Source organism: Manis javanica, chromosome 6, assembly GCF_040802235.1.
Source record: "Manis javanica isolate MJ-LG chromosome 6, MJ_LKY, whole genome shotgun sequence".
NCBI lineage: Eukaryota > Metazoa > Chordata > Mammalia > Pholidota > Manidae > Manis > Manis javanica.
Genome location: NC_133161.1, coordinates 35,438,648 through 35,452,347, shown reverse-complemented (window position 1 = coordinate 35,452,347; position 13,700 = coordinate 35,438,648). Strand labels below are relative to the sequence as shown.

Here is a 13,700-nt window from a genome sequence, read left to right as displayed (position 1 = left end):
TTCTTTCCTTATCTACACTCTTCGGACCTGTTCAAGAATTCTTTCTCGTTCAGAGTCAAGAACCCTCCCTGGTCCAGGTTGAGGTTTCACCTGGTGTGCAGGGAGAGACCTCCCCAGACACAGTTGCCTGGCAACACAAGAACATGAAAATTCAAGCACAAATGCTGAAATGAAAAAACTGTGAGAAAGAAAACAATCCAAATATCCAACAAAGGGATGTTTATAAAGCAGTACTCTTTTTACCATATCATCCTTTAAAAAGAGGGTATTATTTTTGAGTTCCTACAAAGTCTCTCATCATTGAGTCTTCTCAATTTCTTCTATTTGAATAATAAAGTAGTATTTGAAAAAAGTATCACTAGCCTGAAATGACTTTAAACAATGTAGCTTGGGTTGTTTGCTTGATGATAGACCACTTAATGAACTTGGCCATAAAAGGGGGGAAGGAGGCAAAGAAATTTAGTACAACTTTAGTAATCATAAGCAGAACTACAGCTAATTGTAATTGGTAGATGCTTTCATAATAAAGTCATTAAAAAACATCATCAGGCAATTAGATGAATTTTCTAGTCTCCTACTAGCCTTAGATTTGTATCAATCACAAGAAACTACAGCATAGCATACCCCCTAAATACAGATGATAATATAGCCAATATCTAATCATGTTTATATAATCAGTCAGGAACACATCAGTTTTACTTCAGATTGGAAAATGGGAAGATTGGTTCAGTATCTTTAACATTCTACTGGCCTCACAGAATGAATGAGAAAGTGTTCCCTCTGATTCTGTATTCTAGAACAGGCTGCACAGAATTACCATTTTTACCTTTAATGTTTGGTAGATTTCACCAGTGTAACCAACTGTGCCTGGTACTTTCTGTTTTGGAGGGCTATTCATTATTGATTTAACTTTTTAAAATAGATATCTAAAGCTGTTCAGATTATCTATTTCTCCTTGTGTGAGTTTTGGTAGATTGTCTCTTTTTAGAAATTGGTCCATTTCATCTAAATCATCAAATTTTTGGGCACATAGTTATTCATAATATTCCTATATTATTCCTTTACTGTCAATGGGATTAGTAGTGATGGCCCCTATTAGTAATTTGTGCTGTTGCTTTTTTTTTTTTCTTGGTTAGCCTGGCCAGAGGATTATCGAGTTTATTGCTCTTCAAAGAACCAGCTTTGGTTTCAGTGATTTTCTCTTTTGTTTTCCCTGTTTTCAATTTCACTGATTTCTGCTCTTATTTTTATTATTTCTTCTCTGCTTATTTTGGATCTCACTTGCACTTGTTTTTCTAGTTTCCTAAGAGAGAAGCTTACACATTACTGATTTTATATCTTTCTTCTTTCTAAGATATGCATTCAATGCTATAAATTCCCCTTTAAACACTGCTTTCACTACATTCCATAAATTTTTATAAGATGCATTCTCACTTTCATTTAGTGAAAAATATTTTAAAATTTCTCTTGAGACTTCTTTGACCCATGTGTTACTTGGGTTTGTGCTGTATACGTAGGGATTTTCTGTAAATATTTTGGAATTTTTCTAGATCTCTTTCTGTTACTGATTTCTTGTTTAATTGTACTGTGGTCTGAGAGAATACTTTCAAAGATGATCTATCTTCCTATGTTTGTTAAGGTTTGTTTTATGGCCCAGAATATGGTCGATTTGGTGAATGTTTTAAAAAAATAAAAATACCTTAAAAAATGCAGCAAAGTAAGTATTTATTTTGAATCAGTTACAAGTATATAATTTACAAGATGAGGAAGGGTCAGGACACAGTTATCTTAATGTTAGGAGGAATGGGTAGAGATTGGGCTTGGAATAAAATTCCCACCAATCATATTATATCCATATTGAAGTGTCACACATCTCAATTTTGAGATACAGATGACTTTAAAAGTGACTCTAGTATTAACAAACATTGGTTTTAAATTAGACTTTCATGAAATGTAAGTGCAACATAAAAAAAAGGAAAGAAAGTTATTTTGCTATGTAAGCTCTTGCTATCTGAACCCAGAAATCAAAATTACTTTTAATACATATTTTTGAGATTAGACTGGGAAAAAAGTTAACCCCTGCTATCTAAACTTGCTATCCAAAGTCAAAAGTCAAATAGACTTGGATAGTAAGGACTACATATATTCCTGTATAATAATATCTATAAATAAACATTTGACCATTCACTATTTCATCTACCCTCTCTAAAAGAGAATGTGTGTATGAGGGTGGAAGAGATTCTCTTATTTCATTTTTAGTCAGAAAAATACACAATACTGATTTTAATATAGTATGATAAGTAGTATAATAGAGGTATAAAAAGGGTTTAATGTTGGTACCCAAGAGCATCAAATCTTTTTTTTAAAAGTTATTTTATTTATTTATTTATTTTTACTTATTTTTATTTTGCATTAATCTACAATTACATGAAGAACATTATGTTTACTAGGCTCCCCCTTCACCAAGTCCCCCCCACATACCCCTTCACAGTCACTGTCCATCAGTGTAGTAAGATGCTGTAAAATCACTACTTGTCTGCTCTGTGTTGTACAGCCCTCCCCATACCACCCCCACAGATGAATGGATAAAGAAGATGTGGTACATATACACAATGGAATATTACTGAGCCATAAGAAAAAAACAGATCCTACCATTTGCAACAACATGGATGGAGCTAGAGGGTATTATGCTTAGTGAAATAAGCCAGGCGGAGAAAGACAAGAACCAAATGATTTCACTCATATGTGGAGTATAAGAACAAAGGAAAACTGAAGGAACAAAACAGCAGCAGAATCACAGAACCCACGAAGAGCATCAATTCTTTTGGGAAGTTCAAATTAAGTTCTGGATGGGATGATGCTTAAATACAGCTTAAAATAATATAGCAATAGTTATCAGAAAGAGCCTATATTGCACTTGCAATTGTCAAAAAGTGAGAACAAGCATGAACCACTAAAGGAATTTAACTAGTTCCATATAACTAGAATATTGGCTGCAAAATGGTGGCAAGGAGCCGGAGGACTAAGTCTACACACACGTTGGGGCCATATGCTATATGAAGGAATCTAGAGTTTTCAGAAAGAAGAAAATCTAAACCTAGCCATCCTAGGTAAGTCATTTAAATGCTTAATTTCAATACTAAGTAAGTCCTGAACTGTAACAACCATATTTGGGTACTTTCCTTTAAATACATAAAACCAAAGTAAATTTTCTCATTTAAAACTAAACCAGAGACAGAATTGTCTTAATTATGACATGGTAGAAGCTGGCAAATCCACTTTCCAAGAAACAACTATAAAATTGGATCCAATTGTCAAAAACAACCATTTCAGGACTCAAAGGTAAGTAAGTTGAGAAGTATTTATTCATGAAAATAAGCTGAATCTAAGAACAGTGAGGATCTGTGGTGGTCTTACCTGAAGCTTCTTTTGTAACCCCCACCCCTCCTGCTCAATTGGTGTGGAAGTTCTTCAAGGAGAGGACTGGCTATGAAAAGCAGCAGCCTCACTGCTGGCAGAGGCTAGCTTGATTTGGATCAAAGGTTGAAAATTCCACACAGAGCACTGTCAGTAAAAGCAGCAAATTTTGTAGAACCAAACAGGAAAGATAGCAGCTATGGTTGGAGTTTTGGTTGGGCTGAGCTGCAGACTAGGAGAACTAGTCAGAAATTTAATAGAAAGCTCCTGGAAATGAGAGGCATAGAGCAGCTAGATAAACTTCCCATATAGCCTTGGCTGATCAGGAGGCTAACTGAATATGCACAGCAGACCCATGAGAACCTTGTGAAAAATAAAAGATGAGGCAGACTTGAAAACTGCCTCAATTTGAAATGCATTCCCAAATCAAAACACATCCATGGTAAAAAATGGAAGCCTTAGTGGTTTGTGAGTACTACCTCTGACCTCTCATTAACCACTAAACTATGTAGACGAAGACACTAGCAAACTATCCTAAAAAGTAAAATACCAATCATGTACAAATTGCAAGGGAGACAATTCCCACACATTAAGTCCAGGCAAATTACTAAAATATCACTACCACCACCATTCCCTTCCTTGGGGGAAAATCTGAAATAAAAGTTTCTGTATTACCAAAAATGTATCAATACAGTTTTTAATAAAATGAGACATGCAAAGAAAAACAGGAAAGCATGGTCCATACTCAAGAAAAAGAGCAGTAAATAAAATCTAGGTGAGTCCAAATGTTGAATTTTGCAGACAAAGACCTCAATTAAAAGAAAATGTGTTTAAAGAATTAAAGGAAAATATGACAGTGACTCAACAAATAAGGTAATCTCAACAATGAAACAGAGACTATAAGAAAGAACCATAAAGAAATTCTAGGGTTGATATTTTCTGTATGTACCTGTTTTTGACAGCAGTTTAATTATAATTTCTTATATTGGTCAATATTTTAAAAATACTTAATGTTCATAACAACTGGGTCATAGGATATTTAGTAAGTCACTATGGCATGTACGCTTTGTAGTAACTTTTCAATAAAAGTAAAGATGCCTTATCCTTTCCCACTGAACTAATTCAAAGGTACATTAATTTTGAAATAAAATTGTTTATAACCAATTGATAATATTTTCAATACATAAAATCAAAGTAACCAAAGCAATCAAAGTTGATATCTACAGATTTGGAACTGTTGTAAGAGGTTAATTTAATTTTATTCTCATGGTTAATTTTCAATATCTATCAAAAATGTTTCTAGATTATTCAAGTTCAGCACCATAAAAAATAAGTAAATCCTGTCATTTGTGACAACATGGATGGATCTTGAGGGCATCTGTCTAAGTGAAGTAGTAAGTCAAAGAAAGACAAATACTGTATGACCTCACTAATATGTGGCATCAAAGAAAACCACTCATAGAAACAGAGATCAGATTTGTGTTGTCAGAGGTGAAGGGTTGGGGAATTGGTTGAAAGGTACAAACTTCTAGTTATAAGATAAATAAGTTCTGGGAATGTAATGTACATGACGAATATAGTAAACAATACTGAACTGTACACTTGACAGCTGCTAAGAGACTTGATATTAAAAGTTCTCATCACAAGGAAAAAAATTCTAACTATGTGAGATGACAATAAACTTTTAATAATTTCTCAATACATATATAGATCAATATGTGTACACTTAAACATATACAATGTTATATGTCAATTATATCTCAATAAAACTGGAAAAATACTCATGCACATATTCAATAAAATTTGTATCTATATATATTGCTAAGTAGGCAGACTTTCATAGTGACAGTAAAATAATGGGAATTGGTTCTACTAATAATTTTCCCTTTATTATTTGTGATTTCTTAGTGGATAGCAACTTTAAATTAAACATAGTTTAACTGGATTTAGCTATTTTGATTCTTTGTATTTCCATAAGAATATTACATTTAATGAACGATTCTTTCTTATTTTAAGGATAATCTATTACAGAACCATAAGCATTCCAGATACCTCTTAAAATTTTATGCTAGTTTTCCATCTAATAATATTACAAATCTGCATTTCTCAGCCTAACATATTAGGGGATCAAGCAAACTGCCCATTACTTATAAATCATTACACTACTTTATGATATTAACACAGCTATCCAAGATAACATTACCTAACATATTAGGGGATCAAGCAAACTGCCCATTACTTATAAATCATTACACTACTTTATGATATTAACACAGCTATCCAAGATAACATTAATAACTAAAAAAAGTATACTTACTCATTTATAAATTCAGGGTTTGTAAAGCTGAGGTTGGTTAAATGACCGTCAAGTTTAGAAGACTCATGTGTACTTAAGGCTGGAGTGGTCTTAGAAGTGAGTACAGCTCTTTTTTCATCTTTTTCAAGTGCTTTTCTCTTCCCACCATTTTGGAAATATTCTCTGCATACACTACAAGGCAATGCAAGTTATTTTTAAAAACACTAGGTATGAATATAAAATAAAATGGAAAAACAATAGCCTGTATTAATCAAAATGAGAAACTTTCAAACTACAGAATCCTATTTTGAAAATGTTACACAGAGAGAAATTTGAGCACCTGGTAGTACTTGCAAAATTTTAAAATTACCATACAACAAAAACATAATCACAAATTATATTTAATATGAAAAAGCATGCTTTTCAGTAGTACAGATGTGCCTATATGTTTTGCTGAACTTCATTCTGAACTAAAACTAAGTTCTTCCAGAAGAGCTCAGATAACTGTGACTCAGTGATAGCATCCAAGAAGAATAGTATAATTAATTATGAGCCAGTATTATTGGTAGTAGAAAAATACCACAATAGTTGTTTCTCAGATCCTTCCTGGTTTATTAAAACAAAATTAGGTTGTCAACATATTAAGATTCATTATCTTCTTATCTGCTCTAAAAGAAGGGCATACAAATCTAGTTCAGGTATAATGGTATCCTACCACAAAGGTAAACATTCAGAGAAAACAAAAGTTTGAACATAAGTTTTTATAACTGAGTTGACTTTGGAAACACATAAAGGATAGTCAGATGAGGAATCTGTAAAAGAGACTAAGATATGATGGGGTCTTAGAAGTGAAAAAAAAAACCCAGATTAATTCCAGCTAACTTTCACCACTAAGAGAAGGTCCAACTCTCGGAAAATCTTCAGAAGAGAATGGGACATAGTGAATAGCGAATCAAAGAATTAGCCTCTGCAAGGTTAAAAGAAAGAGTTTGAAAAATACATGTCAAAAAAATTAGAGCCTTGAGAAGATACTGCTTCTCGAGAAGAAAAGAGGCAACTTGAAGAAAGAAGGTATCTCTGGAGGCTTGGTAATAAAGGGAAATAATGAAGCAAATTAAGGATAAAAACTTACTGAGATGTTATAATGTATAAATATGAAGAAATTGTAAGTCAGACCAAAAGAGGGCAATATTTATTAAAGGAAGTCCATTTTTGTATTTGTAGCAATCAAGTGCAAGGTTCTTTGGAATAAAGAAAAAAAGTAAGCCCCCCAAACACCTACACCTACATGTCTAGAAACACTGTAACATAATAGACAAGTACATTAAAGGAAGACCCCATGAACCCAGCACCTATATTAGAATGGAAGAGAAAGACAAATATTTCCAGTGGATGAAGATTCTCAAAAATACAGAAAACAAAAACAGCCATAAAAGGGATGAAAACTGTAATATTTCACTTCAATATTAGTTATATATGATTAAGCAATTGCAGATATGAAAGAACATTTCAAATTTGAAATAAAAAAAAAACACCAATATTAAGGAACTGAATAAATGGAGAGATATACCAAGAACATGGATAGGAAAGATGCAATACTATTATGATAATCTGTTCTTCCCAATTTGTGTGATTCAACACAATCCAAATCAAAATCATAGCAAATTATTTTGTGGATACCAATAGACTCTGAAGTTCAAATGGAGGCAAAGGACCCAGAAGAGCTAACACAATACTGAGAAGACCAAAGCAGAGGACTCACCACTATTTGATTTCAAGACTTATTATATATAAACCATAATTGAGACAATGTGGTATTGATGAAATAATAAACAGATCAATGGAAAAGAGAGTACAGAAATAGACCCACAAAAATATTCTTACCTGATCTTTGACAAAACAGCAAAGGCAATACAATGGAGTAAAGATAGTTTTTTTGGGTTTTTTTAACCATATAGTACTGGAAAAACTGCTGGATATCCACATACCAAAAAAATGAACCTAGATACAGAACCTATTGCACAATAATTAACTCAAAATAGATCATAGACCTAAATGTAAAACACAAAACTATAAAACTCCTACAAAGTCTTGTAAATTTCCTAGGAGAAAATCTAGATAAACTTGGGTTTGGAAATGACTATTTGGATATAAAATCAAAGTCACAATCCATGAGAGAAAGAATTGAGAAGCTATAGTTCATTAAAATTAAAAACTTCTGCTCTGCTCTGTAAAAGATGATGTCAAGAGAATGTGAAGACAGAGAAAATGTTTGCAGGAGACACTGATAAAGGACTATTACCCTAATTACACAAAAACTCTTTAAAACTTAACAGTAAGAAAACAAAAACCCAATTACAAAATGGGCAAAAGAATATCACCAAAGAAGACATATATAGATGGCAAATAAGCATTATGAAAAAATGTTCCACATTAGGGAAATGAAAATTAAAACAGCAGTTGAGATACAACTATACACTATTAGAATGGTCAAAATTTGGAACACTAACACCACCAAGTGAAGATGCAGAGCACCAAGAACTCTCATTTATGGCTGGCAGAATAGAAAATGATAGTCACTTTGGAAGACAGTTTGGCAGTTTCTTACAAAAACTAAACACGCTCTTAATATACAATCCAGCAATCACACTCTTTGGCATTTGTCCCCAATCCTGAAAATTTACTTCCATACAAAAACCTACACATAGATGTTTATAGCACTTTTACTCATAATTGACAAAACCTGGAAGCAACCAAGATGTCCTTCAGTAGGTCAATGGATAAACTGTTGTAAGCCAGACAATGGAATATTATTCAGTGCTGTAAAGAAATGAGCTATCAAGTCATGGAGGAAACTTAAATACAGATTAAGTGAAAGATGTCAATGTGAAAGAGCTATATACTGTGATTCCAACTATATGACATTCTAGAAAAGGTAGAACTATGGAGATAGTAAAAAAATCCTAGTTGCTGGGGAAAGCACAGAAGAGAGGATGGACAGGTGAAGTACAGAAAATTTTTAGGGCAATGAAACTCTTCTGTGTGATACTATAATGGTGGAAACTTATCATATATTTGTCAAAACCCACAGAATGTACAAAACCAAAATTGAGCTCTAATGTAAATTATGGACTTAGAATGATAACGATTTGTCCCATTCATGTTCATCAATTATAATAAATGTACTACTCTAGGTGGATGCTCATAGTGGGAGAGACTGTGTGGGGACATGGTGTATGTGGGAACTATCTGTATTTTCTGCTTAATATTGCTATTAACCTAAAAATACAATAAAAATGAAGTCTATTTGAAAGGAAAAAAGAAAGTCCAATTCAGAAAAGGTATGAGATGCCTCCTACGTGATACACTGAGAAGGACAAAATAGGTGTGTAATATTCTTGCTAATATGCTTAACTCAAATCTAATCATAAAGAAACAACCACACAAATTGAGAGTCTATAAGACTTTGACTTTATAAAATGTCTGTGTCACAAAGACCAAAAAAAAAAAAACTAAAGAGGAACACGTGCAATGATACACATTGAAGTATTCAAGAGTGCAAGTCTTACAATTTCTGCAACAGACATTCAAATGATTCAGTAGGGTGAATGGAAAAGGGGATGGGTAGTGGGGAGAAAATGAAAAGAAGATGCAAAGTAAGACTGAAATAGGGTTTAGTCATATTTTTTCAGAAACCAAAGGAAAGAAAGTTGAGGAATTTATATCTACCCAAGCTGTGTGCATTTTGTAACAAAACTATAGAAAACAGTTTTGGTATGGAAGAATTCAGGGAACATAGTTACAAGATGTTTATAAAGAATCTACTGGAAAATAAATTTCATCCATGAGATGGTTGGGAAATGTCAGTGAAGAGGTTGGAATGAATAAGAAGCATTAAAAGAATAAAAAATACTTTACAATGCTAAAGGCCACAATTCTCACTGAAGATTCGTATGAATATTCATATACCATTCACCATAGCAGTCATCTTTACACAGCAGAAATTCCAGGAAATACTGGAGAAATAGACATAACTAACAGTTAAACTTTATTCTCAATTAAGTGAATGAATAATAAGTAAGGTTAAAGAGGCTCTGAAGAGCACAACAAAGTTTATCTTATCACTGTACAGCAAACTTTGCTCTCTAACAGAGAGTATAGCTTCTTTTCAAGTGCACATTGAATATTCACGAAAATTACCATATATATTCATTAGGTCATGAAGAAAACCACACTAAGAGCTACAGGAAAAATAAAAACAAAATCATCCAATCACAATGCAATAAAACCAGAATAACAAAGTAAAACAAAAAATCTATTCACCTGGATTAAAAAAATTTTTTTTAAGAATTAAATAACTGAGGTCAAAGGAAAAATTCCAATAAAATCACAGTATTTCTAATTAACAATAATGAAAACACTAAGTCAGAATCTAAGGAATGAACTACAATAGTGATTTGAGAAAAATACAGATCCTTTAATACTTACATCATTGCAAATGCAAGATTTAAAAAAATGAAATAAATATATAACTCAAAAGATTAGAAACAAAAAGTAACCAAAAGAAAGGAGGACAGTATTAATGAGTTAGAAGAAAACAGGATCAATAAATAAACTGGTTCTTTAATTTGAATAACTTTATGCAAATAAAGCTGAAAACTTAGATGAAACATAATTTTCTAGGAAAATATACTAATTATAGGCTATAGAAAAATTTATCAAACAACTCTTGGATTTGGTAGAAATGGAAAATTTAAACAAAACAAAAATTCACCAACGACACAGAGTTATCAAAGACTTCACCAGAAAGCAAGATAATCCCTGTATTAATCATATTTTTTATTTTCGGTCTGTTATGATGTTTTGGTATCTTGGAGGGCCTTACACACCAAAGAGAAACTGGTATCTGGGTCTGGGTAGATTTAGAGCAGGGGAAACACTGGCTTGGTGTGTGAGAGTTAAAGGAAATAGTTTACTTGCATATGAGAGGTGGGCTCCCATATAAGTTGCTTATTAACTCTGGGAACAGAAATTTAGCTAGCTTTGGGAGGGGCAGGGAAGGGCAGTCAGGGACAGCTTCTATACCCCAAAGTCTGCCAGAATTATTCCAACCTGGCAATCCTAAAATATTTACTTTATTTTGCCTTTCCCATGGAAACCCCATAAAGACTCTAATCTATTCTTTCTTCCCACTCCTGATTTTGCCTGCTGCCAAATCTGGTGTGTCCTCTATGGCCCTGTGTGACATGGCATACCCAACTCCCTCAGGAAATGTAAATAATTCTTTCCAAGGCACTGACCCATGTCATCACTCAGTCACTTATATAAATTAAAATCCCATTAGTACAAATGAAACAACCCTCAAACTACTTGAACAGTTCAAGACCACAAAAACAAAGGAACATTGTCCAAGTCATTTTTAGGGAGCAAAATAACAATGATAATTATGTCTGATAATATCTATAAAAAAATATAGCCTAGTATCACTTATCAGTATCAATGTAAAAATATGAAATGAAGTTTTAGAAAACAGAATCAAACATAACCAAGGAGTATGTATTTAAGGAATGCAAAGAATATTCTCTATAAGAAAATACATTAATATAATTTACTATATTCATAAAACTAAGGAGAAAACTCATTAATTTCCATAGATGCTGAAAGGACATGCAACAAAATTCAACACCTATTCCTAATAAAAACACCCATTAAAACAGAAAATGGTGAACACTTCCTAATTGTAAAATTATACATACATATCAGCTGAAGAGCCAACAACCCATTTAATGGGGACATACTACACATATTATTGTTAAGTGAAAAAGACACAGTTATATAATAGAAAAGAGAAAATAATTAGTCAAGTGAATTGGAGAAAGAAAACTGTATATTCACAGACAATATGATAGTATACCTAGACAACCCCAAAATAAATCAAACTAATAACAAACAGTAAGAAAATTCAGTAAAATAGGATGTAAAACATACAAAAATCAAAAGCTTCCACATATACACAAAACATAGCCTGTTAGAATAAATAATGGAAGGTAGACTGCATTTGTAACAGTAACAAAATGATAAAGTAGGAATAAATGTAGTAAGAAATATACATAATCACTATATAAAAAACCTTAAACACTCTAGAAAGACTGAAAAGTAGACCAGAACAAATAGAAAGATATACACCTTTTCCATAGACACAATGATTCAACATTATAAAGGTGCCAATTTTCCCCAGTTATTAAAAAATTTGATGTAATCCCAATAAAAATAAAAATTTAAAAAAATTTAGGGTGGGGAGCAAGAATAACCAAGGAAACCATGAGAAATAATGTGCTGGGGATAGGAAGATGTTATAGAATAACATGGGTTAAATGATACAATGAAACAACAAAGTCTTAAAACAACCAACTATGTGGGGAAATTTGGCATATCATGTAAGTGTCATGTCAAATCACTGTAGAAAAGGTGGACCATAAATGATATGGGGAAAACAGATAACCATTTGGGGGGAAATGTTAGATCTATACTTCATAACAAACATCAGGCTGAATTCCAAACAGGTCAGAGATCTAAGTGTAAAAAAATGATATAAAAGTACTGGAAGATAACATGAGTGAATTATTAATAGGAGTTCTTATAGTCTTGAAATCAGGAAAGCTTTTCTAAGACAATTAAAATCTAAAAGCAATAAAAGAGACATATATCTGATTACAAAAACCTTCTACATGGCAAAACCAAAACCTTCAGGGCAAATATATAAACAAAGTCAAAGAAAAAGGGTACATATCTGTAAATTATAAAAGATCTCTAAAAAAATCAAGAAAAAAGGAACCAAAAACCAAGAGGAAAAAGTGTCAAAAACATGAACACACATTCCGCAGGAAAAAAGGTAAATAATTCCTAAACTCAAATTCATTCAGAATAAAAATAAAAAGTAAAACCACACAGAAATACAAATACCCATTTATCAGACATGGCAACAATTCAACAGGTAGGTAGCATACTCTGTTGGTGAGGTTGTGAAGAAATAAGTATTCTTGGTTTTTGCTGGTGGAATTGTAAAGTGATATACCTCTATGCAGGGTGACTTGTCAATATCCAACAAAATCACATATACATTTATTCTTTTACCTACCCTGCAATTCCATATCTGGAATTTACAAAAATATAATGCCAAAAATACAAAATGAATATGCACAAGGTTATTCATTATAGCACTATTTGTAACAGGAAAAGCTTGTAAATAACTTATCAAAATGAGGAAGATATCTATGTATTTGTGATGGTTAAATTGTGTGTCAACTTGACTGGGCCATGGGGTGCCTAAATATCCGGTCAAACATCCCAGGTGTTTCTGGATGAAATCAACATTTAAATCGATAGACCAAGTAAAGCAGATTGTCCTCCATAAGGTGGGGTGGGCCTCATCCAATCACCTGAAGGTCTGCATAAAACAAAAAGACTAACCTCCCCCAAGAGTATGAGAGATTCCTCTTGCCTGATGGCCTTTGAAAGGGGACACTGGATTTTTTCTGCCTTCAAACTCAAACTGAACCATCAGCTCTTCCTGGGTCTCAAGCCTGCCTCAGGACTAATGGGTCTCCAGCATGTCAACTCACCCTAAAGACCCCTGGGTCCCACAAACATGTGAGCCAATTCTCTGGATAATGCTGACTAATACAATACCAAATTAGAATGATCTCTGTGACATATTATTAAGTCAAAAAAGGAAGGTACAAAACAGCTGGTAACATGTACCACTTGAACAGATAAAAAGGTAGATACACGTGTGTATGCACTTGTGTGTGTGTGAATTCGCTTATTTTACAGAAAGAAACACTGGAAGAGTAAACAAGAAAAAAATGAAGAAAATAGAAGGAATTATTTTCTGAGTGTACCTATTTATAAAATTTTGGCTTTTTGACCATGTAAATATTTTATATTCTCTAGAATTAAAATAGGAAGAAAATAAAACCATAAAACT

The 13,700-nt window shown here is 32.8% G+C and overlaps 1 protein-coding gene across 1 annotated transcript in view; it reads right to left on the bottom strand.

The window, feature by feature from the left end:
• Positions 1-13,700, bottom strand: part of SAMTOR (S-adenosylmethionine sensor upstream of mTORC1) — a 77,546-nt gene that overhangs the window by 41,113 nt on the left and 22,733 nt on the right. Inside the window, exon 3 of the mRNA XM_017656636.3 lies at positions 5,735-5,905. Within this exon, the coding sequence (XP_017512125.3) occupies positions 5,735-5,905 (171 nt within the window). The remainder of the gene's footprint in view (positions 1-5,734; positions 5,906-13,700) is intronic.